Source organism: Schistocerca serialis, chromosome 3 (genome assembly GCF_023864345.2).
Source record: "Schistocerca serialis cubense isolate TAMUIC-IGC-003099 chromosome 3, iqSchSeri2.2, whole genome shotgun sequence".
Classification (NCBI taxonomy): Eukaryota; Metazoa; Arthropoda; class Insecta; order Orthoptera; family Acrididae; genus Schistocerca; species Schistocerca serialis.
The window spans coordinates 101390990-101407109 of NC_064640.1; the positions used below are offsets into that span (position 1 = coordinate 101390990).

The following is a 16120-nucleotide window of genomic DNA, read 5'->3' on the forward strand; positions in this document are numbered from 1 at the left end:
TTTTGGCTGTCAAGTAAATGTTTATCCTCCCACCTTGATGATTATGTCAGAACGATGATACGAAGCGTCTAGTTATTTCAATTACCTTTTCCATTTTACTGCCTAATGATGACTGCTAAAGCACACACAGGGCTAGCTAAAATTATACAGCACAGCTTTACAGCTCCATGTTTGCTAAAATGAACCCATGAAACACCAATGGTCTCCTTGGAATGAAAACATTTCATGTCACCTCTATCTTTACAGAAGGCTATTTATTTGTAGTTTAATTTTAAAAATCTGAAGCAAGAACAAGTGTTCCTGACAAATCACTATGTGCTACCAAAGACATCAGATACTCAAGAACATGAACTGTCTACACCTCTGCCAGCAATACAAAGTCTCTACTAACTGATAAAGACACGCACATGTCCGCGTGCACACGCACGTGCGCACGGACACACACACACACACACACACACACACACACACACACACACACACACACACACACACACACACAACCTCCTACCGCATGTGTTGTAAGCGGTGTCAGGAAGAGCACGTAAACACTGGGCTACAACTTTGTAAAATAATTTTTGGTTGGCACAGATCAATCTAAATTTATTTAACTGTGATTTTATCAAACTTCTGCCAACCTACTGAGACAGGAAAACCAGCAAAATTGTACTTACAGATGTTCAGAAAATCAGTACTATATTATGGAGCAAGTGCTGAATTTACTATGTGTAGCTGGTTCATGCATTACTATTTTTAATTGTTTAATGCAGTGATACTTTAAAAAATTTTAAAAAATAAAAAGAAATCATTGTGTGAACATAACTTGGGACTACTCAACCTCCAGAAAGTTTGAACTCCTGCCCATGATGCTAAATACAACCAATTTTACATCAATGGCATTTCCAATAGGGTGGTATGACAAAATAGTACCCATTAATTACAATTACATTAACCTAATTTCATTCTATTGGTTTCTTCCCTGTAGAATATAGTTAAACATGAAATGTAAAGGAAAAAAATAATGAAGTAATTAACAGCTGAAAGCATATTATGGGCAGCCATTTGACAGTTTAGATGTGAATGCTAATCTGTCTCTTAATTTGTTATGCTTCCTGGATAGGTTCCAGTTGTGTATTAAAGAAGGTGAAAGAAAGCGAAATGTTTTTCATATGAAAATGGTGGTTCTGTATTTCCCAGGAACAAGGCAACTGAAGCTTAACCATATTTTCTTTGTTCTCTCATATAATTACAGATATCCCTTAAAAGAAGTTACTAATACATAACAATATACCAACAATGATGCATTTAAGCAGAGATTGGTTGGTTTTGGGGGAAGGGACCAAACAATGAGGTCATTGCTCTCATCAGATTACGGAAGGATGAGGAAGGAAATTGGCTGTGCCTTTTCAAAGGAACCATTCCAGTATTTGCCTGAAGCGATTTCGGGAAACCACAGAAATGCTAAATCAGGAGGGCCGGACGCGGGTTAGATCTGTCGTCCTGCCGAATACGAGTCCAGTGCGCTAACCACTGAGCGACGTTGCTCAGTTTAAGCAGACAGATGGGACGTGATAAAACTTAATTGCCAGTCTGCACCAATACACAAAATTTTTGTACAATCATGAAAGATAAAAACATCTACAAAGCTGGTAGTTTAAAAGACTGATACAATGTAATCTTGCAGAGTTCAGGTAACAGCATGAATAAAGGCATGCATTACAATGCCTTGCCAAACGATATATAAAGTTATTAATTAATACTAATTTGTGTGTCATACAAAAATGTTCAATTGTGTGTGAATTCCTAAGGGACCAAACTACTGAGGTCATCAGTCCCTAGACTTACTCACTACTTAAACTAAATTATGCTAAGAACAACACACACACCCATGCCTTAAGGAGGACTCTCACCTCCAGCTGGAAGGGCTGCGCAATCCATGACATGGTGCCTCAAACCACGTGGCCACTCCGCACGGCCTATGTGCCACAAAACTAAATTCCAATCTACATCTACATCTACATTGATACTCCGCAAGCCACCCAACGGTGTCTGAAAGCCTCCGTGCGTGCTCTAATCTCTCTAATTTTACATTCGTGATCTCCTCGGGCGGTATAAGTAGGGGGAAGCAATATATTAGATACCTCATCCAGAAACGCACCCTCTCGAAACCTGGCGAGCAAGCTACACCGCGATGCAGAGCGCCTCTCTTGCAGAGTCTGCCACTTGAGTTTATTAAACATCTCCGTAACGCTATCACGGTTACCAAATAACCCTGTGACGAAACGCACCGCTCTTCTTTGGATCTTCTCTATCTCCTCCGTCAGACCGATCTGGTACGGATCCCACACTGATGAGCAATACTCAAGTATAGGTCGAACGAGTGTTTTGTAAGCCACCTCCTTTGTTGATGGACTACATTTTCTAAGCACTCTCCCAATGAATCTCAACCTGGTACCCGCCTTACCAACAATAAATTTTATATGATCATTCCACTTCAAATCGTTCCGCACGCATACTCCCAGATATTTTACAGAAGTAACTGCTACCAGTGTTTGTTCCGCTATCATATAATCATACAATAAAGGATCCTTCTTTCTATGTATTCGCAATACATTACATTTGTCTGTGTTAAGGGTCAGTTGCCACTCCCTGCACCAAGTGCCTATCCGCTGCAGATCTTCCTGCATTTCGCTACAATTTTCTAATGCTGCAACTTCTCTGTATACTACAGCATCATCCGCGAAAAGCCGCATGGAACTTCCGACACTATCTACTAAGTCATTTATATATATTGTGAAAATGATATGATGATGGTCGAAGTAGAGACTGGCAATGGCAAGGAAAGCGTTTCTGAAGAAGAGAAATTTGTTAACATCGAGTATAGATTTAAGTGTCGGGAAGTCGTTTCTGAAAGTATTTCTATGGAGTGTAGCCATGTATGGAGGTGAAATGTGAACGATAAATAGTTTGGACAAGAAAAGAATAGAAGCTTTTAAAATGTGGTGCTACAGAAGAATGCTGAAGATTAGATGGGTAGATCACATAACTAATGAGGTGGTATTGAATAGAATTGGGGAGAAGAGGAGTTTGTGACACAACTTGACTCGAAGAAGGGATCGGTTGGCAGGACATGTTCTGAGGCATCAAGGGATCACCAATTTAGTATTGGAGGGCAGCGTGGAGGGTAAAAATCATAGAGGGAGACCAAGGGATGAATACACTAAGCAGATTCAGAAGGCTGTAGGCTGCAGTACGTACTGGGAGATTAAGCAGTTGCACAGGATAGAGTAGCATGGAGAGCTGCAGCAAACCAGTGTCAGGAATGAAGACAACAACAACAACAACAACAACAACAACAACACGATATTTCCCTCACAAATGTAATATTTGTACCTCAAAATACCTAACGGGTGAAAAGAAACTCATAATAGATAGGTAAGAATAGCACACTGTCAGCAACAGAGTCACCTGAATATCAAATTAAAGGACTCTGAGAAATAAAAACGTACGTAAAATCTGCAATATGTATTTCTCCTCAATCAAAAGGTAAAGGAAATAGGCCTATGATTAAATGCATATCAAAAAACTATGTAACAGAATGAAGAGTTCACAGGATCAGAAGACAGACAACTGAGAGATGATCTGAAATGGAGACTAGATAAGTGGGGAGGGGGGACGGGCAAGATCTTATATTTAAGCTTGAAAAGATTTCTAAGAGTAATAAGAATCTGTATCTACATCTACATCGATAGTTGGCAAACAGCTGTAAAATATGTGCTGATATTGTCCCAAATATTAAAAGTTTCTTCCTGTTACATTCGGGAATGGCGCACAGAAAGAATGACAGCTTAAATATCTCTCTGTATGCTGCAGTTAATATAATCTTATTTTCACAGTCCCTACAGGTGTGATACATAGGAATTGTGGTAAATACGTAGATGCTCATTTCATATTGGTTTCTGAACTTTTGTAACTAGGTTTTCCATGGTGTCTAAGAATTGGCCAGTTCTGGATGATCTCCCGCAGTTCAAACAAACCAGCGACCGTTTGTCCTGCCCTCCTTTGCATATACTCAATATCCCCAATCAGTCTTTAGTATGGGCCCAGCACACTTAAGCAATATTACAGTGATAGGTCAGACAAGTTCTTTTTAAACAATCTCCTCTGTAAACATAACTTCTCCTACTATACTATCAATGAACCTATGTCTGCCACCTGCTTTACCTACTGTTGAGTCTATGAGAGAATTCCACTTGATAGCCCCACAAACTGTTATACCCAGGTATTTGTACGAGTTGACTGATTCCAAAAGTGACTCACTGATAATCATATGATTATATATTGTGTGTTTTGAAAAACATACAATTTTACATTTAAACCAAGCTTCCAATCTTTGTACCACTTTGAAATCTTGTCAAGATCTGACTAGATATTTGTGCAGTTTCTTTTCCCCCAGATAGTGGCACTAAAGTGGACACTTTTGTTCGGTAGAAGCCTAATGAAGATACACACACTAATAACTTGAACGAATATCTCTGCACGGTGGAATCTAGATGCACAATGGTCATACAAAATGCACACAATGTTGGGTCTGCCTGTATAGAAATGTGACAACCATTGCTATTTCAAATACATGTAATTTACTTAGTACTAATATCATTTCAATACTTACTAGGAGTTTTATTTTCCCATGTCAAAAGCAATACAAAGTGATCTTAAAACAGCAACTGTTTAAGGAGACAGGCCAAATAGTCTTCCTTGGCATATAAAAACAATAGATTTAACAATACTAAAACATATGCATAATACAAAAGTCACAAATCTTTTCCCAGATCTGAATATCTACCACTGCAGTTTGTACTCTAAAGTTAAATGTCATCGCAGCATCAGTTCTCACTGAAGAGAACCTTTGTCCCCCCTCCCCGTTGTGGCATATTTCAGTCTGATGAGCTGAGTCTAGATCAGAGCCTGAGACAGTCACATTGGTGTTTCTCTACTGCTGAAAGCTTTTCACTGAGTCATTTTCGCCATAGCCCATGGGATCATACTCTTATGTAACCAATGATAGGTGAGAAAATGGGCAAGGGATTTCTAGCACAGGAATACAAACCATTCTCTTCTTCACTGTTGTCACAAATATGACTTTTTCTTCTGAATATGTCACAAATTATGAGGATGTGATTACATTGAAATGTGACTGGTTGTGAGGTGGTGAAGCCAACAAACGTGAAATCTAAAATACCTGGTTGTGTTGTTACACTTATCAATATCTTGTCCTGAGGCCTAGGCTAGGTTGTAATACAGCAGTTTTATTTGCAAAAATTAAATTAATAATGTTTGTTTGCCGCAAAAATTTATTTCTTCTGAATACACCACGATTATGACGATGTGGTTATGCTGAGACATAATAGTATAGCGTAGATGAAATTAATAACCTGGGTTGTCAAAATATTTAGCTGTTTCTTATGAACATGTTATGATTTCAGATGGTGTTATATAGTGACATAAAAATGTGACAATATTCCTGCAATACACGTCATCTGCTCACTGTTCTCTCATGAGCTACATGGAAACAGATGCCAACGTAACCCCTTTCCTTCCCATCATACCTCACGGTGAGCACTGACAACATTGCTGCAAGACACGTATTTATGCCACTGGCCCTGATCAAGATTTTGCAAATACACGTTTTACTTGACAGTGAGGCAACGCCACTGATACAAGGCCAATGTTTCAATGGTAACACCAAAATTTCAGTGTTCTAACTAATTGTTCAGTCAGTGTACTTTGAATTTCTTTTGTGAATTTAGATGTCAGTTGTTCTTACTATAGAAGTATACAAAAGATTTTCAAAGCTAGACGATATTTTTTTCTGTTATCTCAAATTGCCTTTACGGGCAAAGCAAGATCATTAGCTCCTGCTTTTGTTTGGTTGAGCTGGTTATTTGCATATATGCTGAACTAAAACTGGAGATAATACACTTCCATGGGGGAGGCAATTCCTTTCGTTACTAGGTGCCATCCGATTAAACAGTACCCTTTTAAAAATTCATAAACGAGATCGTATGACACACCAAAATTTTTACGATTCTTTCCAGGTTTTCGATCAACAACCATTTTGGTTTCACTACAAAATTTTACTCTACTTGTATACAAACCAAGCTAGCTGCTTAATGATTCTTACACTGTCATACAATGTCCTGTAATTCCTCCTTTGTGAACTCAGCTTATAGTTCATTGGTTTCTTCTTCTATTTGCCTTTATATCTTTAGGTTCTCTTCCAGCTGACACTCCCCCCCCCCCCTCCCCCACTCTCAATTTCTTAGTTACTTGTGAACTGTTCTTTTCATATCAAGGCTTTTTAACATTTCATTCAGTGTGCATTACCATTTTCTCCTATGCCTTTTGTAAGCTTTTAGGGTGACTAACATTTGTTCACTAGATGGAATTTCTTGCAAGTGTTGAAGATATTCCTACAAAAGTCTACCGAGGCCAGGAACACACTCAGTACAACAGCAGTGCGAAACAGAGTTGCAAGATGACTTCAGAACAGTAGTCAAATGCTGCCATAAGATCGAACTGAAGGGTTATTTATCTACTATGCAATCCAGTGTTTCAGTAAACCTGGCCCAGTACCTCTTTCTAATGTAACTATAAGGGGGTCATACAATGACAAACGTTGCCATACCATGAGGCTGTGTTACATGATATTGGTGGACCATTTTGTTTAGGAACTGGGAAATCAATGTCTCAATAGTTGAAATCAAGGCACAATTGTAGCCCTAATTTCAGCACATATATTTACAGCTGTAATGTACACTGGTGTACAACACTTAAGAATGAAAACAGTTTTTGCAAGACGTGTCAGTACCAAGTAACAGCTTTATGAAACTTGGACCATACATCAAAGGAACTGCTACAGTATAGTACAGAAGGTAATTGAAAGAAACATGCAATGAGAAACAAATATGACACTTTTATTCAAAGACAACAAATACACTGTAGTCACTGTGATTTATGATGGTCCCCTGGAATTTAAAAATGTTATACAGTGTGTGATCACCATAGACAGCAATACATGCTGTGCAATATGCTACCATGCTGGTCACAAGGTTGTTAAAGAGTTCTCATGGTAGGGCATTTTAATTCACCACCAGTATCATTGACAACTGGATGGTCATTGGAGCACGAGGACACACTGCAATACATCTTGTCAACACATCTCACATGTGCTCAATGGTATTTACGTAGATAAATATCCTCTCATTCAAAGGATTCCTCCATATGTGCTGATTGACGCAGTTTGGCACTGTCAGCCACAAAAATGAAGTCAGGGCCAAATGCACCCCTGAAAAAATGCACATGAGGTGGTATTATAGTGTCACAATAATGCTGGCCAATGAGTGTGCAGTGTTCAAAGACTTGGAGGTCTGTATGCCCACACACCATAAAATGCAGACCACCAAAACAATCGTGCCTGACAATGTTCATGGGTGCATTACATGTTCCCATCTCTTGCCATATGAGGATGCATTCAGAATCACTATTCAGACAAACTACTCTCATCTGAGAAGAGTATGTGACCCCACTTCTCGTTGGTCCACTCCCTATGCTCTTGGCGCCATTGCAAAATACTTGTCATCAGGCAAATGGACCATCCCCATGCAGTAAATGTGTCACAGCAGAGAGTGAGATTACATGTCTTGCAGTCCTGTTAAATGTTGCAACTGCATCCACTATTTCATGGGGGCCCTTCTGGCCTGTTGCACAATATGTGGCCATGTGCTGCTGCTATTAATAGTGACTGACCAGATCCTCTCCTTCAGGAACCAGTGTCTGTGGTTCGGAACGCTTTCCATGCACAATGCTGTGAGTAATTCCAAAGTTCTGCACTACACTTGTCACACTTCGTCCTTCCGCATGTTTCTCAATGATTCTTCCGCAAATAATGTCATCCAAATGTTGTCTTCGGGCCATGTTGTTGTGAAGAAGCCACCATAGTGCACCACAATTGCTCACTGACTAACAAACATTTTTCCTATTCCTTCAACTGCCTTGTGTTGCAGGGCCAGCCACATTTGGTGCTATAATCATACTGACCTCACACCATTTGACGTCCAACTTTCTGTGCATGAACGGGGGACCTCTGGGAACATTAATTTCCACCTACTAATTAATATGTTTTGCACACCTGTGAATTACAAAAATGTTAGATTCGCTCCAATCAAGTGAAATGGCAATGTTTAATACACTCGATTCATATTTTAGAGGATAATGGCTCTAATCCCCAATTCAGCCACTGTGATTTTCATTTTGCATGATTTCCCTAAATCTCTTACAGAAAATGATATGATGGTTCCTTGGAAAGGGCATGGCTGATTTCCTTCCATAATCTGATCTTGTGCCCCATGTCTAATGACATAATCTATAGGTTGTTAAATGTGAATCGGGTGGTGTATACAACGAAGAGACTATGCAGTTACTCAGTTCAAATAGGATTACCTCTTGTTGTACTATGGAAAGCACCCACAGCCAGGTATGATCAATACTGTATCACCATATAGCCTGTGTACTCTTCCATTTGCCAAGTCCATCATGTACTTGAGTAGTCCTTTGGTGTTCATCTCTACAAATCTCCTGGATGCACAGCACATCACACTGATGTTATTGACAGATTTTACAGGAAAGTTCCTTTTTTGGTGTACATATACCCTTCTACATTTAATGAGATCATCATTGCAGCTGCTCATTCTTTATAAGTATTAATGAAGAACTTTCCAGCTAGAACCACAAACAGTGAGACCAACTCCATCATGAGCTTGCCTTTAGAGCTATACACGCCATCTTCCATTTGCCTGTCAAGCCACTGTATGTTGAAAAATGATGTTAAATCCATACAAACCTAATGAAAATTTATTCCCAGTGTAGTGAATGCCAACCAATTTCATGCAATCAAATGTAATGTTCGTATGCAGATGGAAAACTACAATATCATTTGAGTACGCTGTTGATCAGAAACACTACCATCACATTCAGTGTGCATCTAGGCGTGATCATTCCAAGAAACACAAGATGAAATTACCACTTGGAGATGGTAAAGGAAACATGAGACAGCAGGCTGCAACTCAATTTGGGACTTTTGAAGAAGTATATTTGGTCAACACATGAACTTGGATAGTATTCTCACATGACCAGCACATGAGCATTATTGTTGCAAAAATAATCCTTATCAGATAAGGATGACAGGTGATCATGAAGCCCAGACAGGAGTAACTTTATTCATGACTCTGTAAACTCAGAAGACCCTACATATATTGTGGCAGAGAAATAAAATTGTTAACAGTTTTATGTAGCTGGCACCAGAAAGGCACTGAACAATGTTTTCATCGCCTTCATGTACTTGTAGTGTAATTTTTTTTCCAAATTTCATCAGCAGCCTGACAAAAGCTGAATGATAGTTATAGCCGATAAGCATTTCTACAAACTGTTTTATGATTTGTAGTGACGAAAAAAAGGTATTTAGATTCCAGTTTATAGCTCATTTGGTTATCATGAGATGGGAAGATGATGATCTAGATGTTCCATCATTAGCACTTAGCTCCCTAGCAGACTTAAATATTTAATGCTATGACCTATCAACAATGAAAATTACAAAGGAATACATGTAAGCTTTACAAAGGAATACATCTACACTGCAGTCAGTAGTAATAATAGCATTTCAACATTCCCAGTTTAACAGAGGAACTATACTGTCCAGTGATAAATCACTTTAGCTCTTTCTTTCACAAAACACTGATCTATCAATTACAATTTGATATGGGATTTATTGGATGCTTGTAGTAAATTATGAAGCGTGACTTTAGACTGCGGCATCTTGTTACATGCATAATAGTGCTATAAAACTGCATTAATAATGTTGCACACAATGTAGCAGCAAAGGACTTTAGTCAGTTTAAAATACAAACACTAACGTTAAGTTCTGGGGTGAGACCTGAACAACAATGCCATAAGAGAGTATCGAACTTTAGTTTACAGGACACAAACTAAACAAAACTCTTAAGAAAATGCAATACATTCAATTTCATACACAAATGAGTTGCTGTAATGATATACATTACAACAATCATCACTAATGATGACAGGTTGAATTTCAAAATTGTATGGAAGTACATTCATGATATCTGCAGAAGCTGAGAGTAATAATTTTTACCATTATCATGGATTGTAATGTGTGTAACTGCACCACACTTTAAGTGTGTGAAGTAATAACATACTTTATTGATAACTGATGATAAATGCTTTGGGGGCTACCTTAATCCAACAGCAAAGTTACCTACTTACAACTTATTGTTCACTTTCAAATCTTATAACCAGGAATTCTCACAGTGCTGTTTCAAAACTTCCCAACATATTTAAACTCCTCTTGATTAATAGTTTATGGAAACCTTCCTGTTCAAAATAAACTGCTGGATCCACAGAGCAAACACACAAAGAAAAATGACTAACACGTAAAAAATGTGCAGCAGACAACTGTTCAAAAATAATGTTCAGTATTCTGAAACATTCATATTCAATATCCTTTTCCTGAATTGAAAGCCTTCAGTGGAAAACTACACAGTTATAAATATGTACTGCGGAGTTTTCTAAATGGTACATTTTTATTCTCTGCTGCAATGCAATAAAAAGTGAGATGCAACAGTAAAACAATGAACTTTTAATTGTTGAGAGCTAGAATTCCTTACTGCCCACAAATCTTGTGTTCAGCTTTCGTTTTCCTGAATTACCTTGAATACTAGCACTGCATTTTCTGCAAGTCCGTAGCTAAAGCATTTTCCAATCCTCCTCAACATCATAACATCATTTTGCTGACAAGGTTACTGAACTTTAATAATCTGTCAATCTTTTGTTTGGATATGTTAACACTCTTTTAATCCATTTTTTCAGTGCAACAACTTTACGTAAGTGATGGAAGAACAGGATATAACATAACACTGACAAAGTCAATAGAGAAGAAAAGCAAGCTTGGAATGGGAAAGAAATCATCTTTATTCTTTTCAAAGAAACCATCCTGCAACTTGTGTGACAATTTTGGGAAACCATAAACAACCTACACCTTGATTGCTGGATGGGGTATTGAACCTCAGTACTCCTCAATTAGAGTTAAGCATTTAGCACTTAGCCTAATAGCACACAAAAAATAGTATCATACACTGTGCTTCTACAGTACATCATCAGGTATGAAGCAAGCAATGGGTCGAGTGTGCAGGAGACTCTAAGAACGTTCAGTGGTTGGAAATTTATGAGCCAGTATACACAAACTGGAACTATTCTGATGATCAAATGTCACAGAAAACCCAACCCTTCCAAAAGAAAATGCTTTCATGTGATGTCTTTTATTCTGTTCACTGCTTTAACAAATAACTTACAGCTAATATGTTATGGTGCTCTTTCTCTGCATCCCCTGCAATCTTGGTTGTATTGCCATAATGATCCATCTAGACCAAGGTCTAGGTTAGATTAGCAGGTGATATTTTTCCGAGAGTTGGTGATGTCAATGAATATGAAAAGTCATGATTTGAAATTTATTTGTAGCAAAGCTAGATGTCTCTGTTTACTCTATATTTAAGCCACTGTCTGTTATGTAGGTAATTTAAAACAAAAAACACATACATTCTGATGCATATTATGTATGTGACATCAGTAATGAAAAATACAACGGAGAGGCATTCGTAGCTCTTAGCAAGATGTATGCTCTTCATGTTAAGTGTGTCAATGGGAGAAGTAGGGGGAGGGGAAATCTTTACTCCATTCTCTCTAGTTTGGTGCAGCTGAGATTCCATTAGAACTTGCTGTTTACCATTTCCTACAGCTATCTAAAGTGTGACAGTGTTGCTCTTCATAATTTAAGATGTGGTGACGATCTGATCTGTATCATAGCTTCATGTCTAGGTTAGGCTGTAAGGTGACAAGCTGTGAGATGGCTGAGCCAAGAAATACAAACACAAAAAAAGGGTTGTGGAAACAGTTATATCTGCAATGTGGCCTGACTTCTACATTCACTCTATATGTAATGCACTTTTCAACAAAAATAATGAAAACTGGGAGGTAAATTCTGAATAACTGTACTACACAACAGGTATCATATGAAGCACTTACATCACACATCAACTATGACAACTCCACACAAAGAAATATCTGTGTATTATAAGGCTAAATCCTTGTTTGTAACATACTATATACCTATTTTGAAAATAAAGAACTAGGCCTTACAACAAAGCACGATTTTCATAGAACAATGAGTCATAAAATACTAATAAAGATTTAGTTGGTGTAGTAAAATGCAAGAAACTCTCTCTCTCTCTCTCAATGACTCAGGAAGTACAAACTTTTAATATAAACTGTCTCCTTTTATAGGACAACATTTTCTGCATGACCCATAGATCTTCACTGACGATATCATAAATCGAAATATTCGTTTTGGCGACTATAGCCCAAGTAGGGCCTACATCATGTATACATTTCAAAAGAATATGGGGTGTAGAACAAAGCGGTATTACAAGAAGGCACTACTCAAATAATTTCAGGCGAAAACTCTTCTGGCGAATTTAATCTCGTCCAATTTCTGTTACACAATAAATGCAAATTGTAACTATTTCCACTCAGTACTAAGACACTTGCAGCTATTCTGATACTCCACTTCAAATATTACAGTACTATTTTAGTGCTGTATTTTTACTGTAGTTGAACATAAGTCATCCAGTCTTGGCTGGTTAATGACATAGGCTTGGTAATTAATGTAAAACTGGTATGTAGCAGAACGAAAAGGTGTTTTTAATCTTATCTGTACAAAATAAACAGTGAACACCCTGATCAACGTTAAAAGTGGCAAAAAAACAACTAAAGTCTTAAAATAACAGGAATGTAAAATTTTATGAAATCAACGACGCTAATTAATTTTTTTATCATCCCACGTTCGCTTCACGACACATCTGACAACCTGACAATGTACCACTCAGCGGATTATGCTCTGTTTATCTGTTATACTTTGTTTCTTACAGCTTTGTGGTTTTCTCCAACGACATTAGTTTCGTTTTAGTTTATGACTATGACGTACAAATTCTACGTCCTGGTACAAGATTTACACATTCTCCATCGCTCTTCTTGCAAACTATGTCACTACAAAGTGCTCAACGACGATGCTCTAAGTATAACATCATATGCCCACATGTAGGGGGCTTTCTAACCACTATCGTATGTCACAGTTGAACGTCACTTACAAATTGGTAGATTTTAATTATTTCAGTGCAGTAAGGGAAACAACACAACAGACACACACTCCTTGAATATTTACATGTGCATGCACAGTGGTACAACCCACATAAACAACTCTGTGATTTGTTCAGTCTGCTTATAAAATAGAGCACAAAAGCCACCAACACCATCACACGTGCTAGCTATTTTGCGATCTTATGCATTTACTCGACGAAGCTGTTACATCAAGATAAAGGTTATGTTCTGTATACTACAATACTTTGACACTTTGCTCCGAAATGATTCCCGTAATGAACATTTCCAAATGTATCGTCGCTTAAGTGTACTGAAAACCTTCAACCAACAAATTTTGTAACTTGCTGCAGACAAGTTATTTTGAGTTTCTGGAGTCACTTTCTGATACAATAGTGACACAGACGACAGCCATCTTGATTTCACCGTTTTGCCACAATATAACTGCATTACCACGTCCGCCAAAGTGAACTAAGAATTTTGCAACACGCTGCGTTGTTGTTAAATGCATAAATATCGCAAACAAGAGTCATTTTGCGCTTACTTTGCCCCTGCGGTTGGTCATCTCCACTTTCCCGGTCCGACATATCCTCTTCCAGCACAGGTTAAACCTACTAACAACTGCGAACCTTTAACATACGCCGGAACGAGGTCTGCTGTACAAAATTCTATCAAAAAAAGTAGGCCTTCAGTTTGGAACCCATAAAAAAACTCGTGTATTATTCAGCAAATCAACACATGCAGCAATTAAAAGTTTCTAAATCATATGTTAAACCGACTCAAGAAATCGGCTTAAAATTACACAGTAAACACAATTTAACATCGATATCAGAAGCAACACATGCCAGCACGATACGACACTTGCGAGTAAACTTCAGCATCACCTACAAACGTAAAGTACATTATGCAGTTTAAACAGTGAAAATCTTGAAAAAGGGGCATTCAATATAATTATCACTCTGCTGTTAAGCGGTACAAAGATACACAAAAGTTTTGGTTAAATGTGAATTGTTTTCCCACATTGTTCCGATTAATACGTAACAACGTAGAAATATAAAGAAGCTTTAACTGCAGCCATAAATCAACAGTAAAAAACTTTGCTATCATTTCTGGAGTACGAATTCTTAACAAAGGCACCGTAATAATCCGTACATCCTGCATGCATTTCCATTTAGCTGTTGCGTCTTGAGCGAGTATTGGTCAATGACGAAGTAGTACATAAAAAAAGACAGCGTAGCCTGTTTACTGTTTTAGGTTTAGGCGCTTCGTTATTATGTCGAATGTATGTGTTACTTCTGTCTTGGAGTGTACTCGATTGTGAGGGCGCAATGAGAATGCAACAATGAGGGACACGTTAAGGGCAGTAAAATGAAAACGGGATACTGCGCGGGTGTTAGTAACGTAGGTAGGTGTGCGTACAGAAGTGTCCCCTATTGCAGAGCCATACCGTGGGCATGGCAAGGTTGGCACCCGCCAGTGGCACAGGCACTAAGGGGGCACAAAGACCGACTGTGAAAAACAAGAAAAAAGACAGTTAAAATAATTAACCGGGAGAGGTACGTGAGTTCTCTTACCCCTCGTGCCTATACGATAAGAAGCCTTTTTCCTTGCTCCGCGATCGTAAACTCACGCTGTTGTCACAGTCTAATTGCGTCCACGTAGCATCACAAAGAAAGTTTTTACAAGCGAACAGACGTCTACTGATAATACGATTTACGTGGCAACAGTCTGCTCGGTTCACAGCTGCCTCCTGCACAGCTTGCTCATGTTCAACAATGAAGTTTAACTGGTACTTCGCTACAGTGTTGTAGTATCTCAGAGAAGGGTCAGCGCGTGGAAGATCAACTACATGCTATTAGACAAAAGGCTTCAGATTTTTTCTATTTCTGCCGACTGAAGTCTGGAGCGAGGCGTGGCGGTGGAGAAAGCAAGCATAAAAAGTGGAAGGGATGTGTGATTGACTTGTCCCTCCAGCCACGTAAACTAACTACGGCGGCTTAATTTCACACTACCTGCAACTTTTCTGGTGGTTGTGAACCCTTCACCACCTTGGCTTCGTGATGCAGCCCATGTTAACAACCATACATACATACATACATAACATACGTCGGCCTTCATTCGCTTCCTAAGGACACTACTCCAGCCTCGGTCTATAAGCCTCGGCTCTCGGACTGACCGTGGGGTCGAATGTGCCTTCGTCTTTGGCACCCGTGTCTATCGATATCGGCTTCCGGCACAGTATTTACAGCCGAGCTCTTCGCCTTGTATCAGCCCACGGAGTACATCCGGCTTCACAGCCTTTTCAATTGTGTCCTCTGCTCAAACTCACTCAGTGCCCTTCAAAGTCTATGTGCGCCGTACACTGCCCATCCCAAAATGCAGCGGGTCCAGGAAAACTGAACTTGCTCATTCTTGGTGGAGCCAGTGTCATGTTTCTCGTACCTCAGCCTGCGAGTACCTATATTCCCTCCGATGATCTCTGCGTTGCCGACTGTCAGGAGGTGGTGTCCCTCTGGCATCGCCAATGGTCCTCCCTTCACGGGAATAAGCTTCGGCTTATTAAGCCTCTCCCAGCGCCTTGGATGACCTCCTCTCGGCCCTCCCGCCGCGAGGAGATTATTTTAACTCGGCTGCTTATTGGGCACTGCTTTTTTAGCCATCGTCATTTGCTAAGTGGCGCTACCGCACCACTTTGTACAGATTTTAACTGTCCGCCACTTCCTGATGGAATGCCCTTTTTTTTAACTATTTACGTTCCAGCTTGGGTTTGTCGTCTGATTTATAAGCCGTTTTAGCGAATGACGTGCGGGCTGTCGACAGCGTTTTACTTTTTATC

General features: G+C 39.0%; 1 protein-coding gene across 3 annotated transcripts in view; it reads right to left on the reverse strand.

Moving 5' to 3' along the window:
* The window catches only part of LOC126469768 (transcriptional activator protein Pur-beta), a 345938-nt gene extending 331831 nt beyond the window's left edge, over nucleotides 1-14107 (reverse strand). The window contains exon 1 of one of the 3 annotated variants that reach the window (XM_050096991.1): nucleotides 13829-14107. Coding sequence is in view for 1 of the 3 variants with exons in the window: in XM_050096990.1 (XP_049952947.1) it covers nucleotides 13829-13871 (43 nt within the window). In the remaining 2 variants the exon portion in view is untranslated. The remainder of the gene's footprint in view (nucleotides 1-13828) is intronic. The other 2 variants (XM_050096993.1, XM_050096990.1) reach the window with 2 other exon arrangements.
* Nucleotides 14108-16120: the final 2013 nt, after the last annotated feature.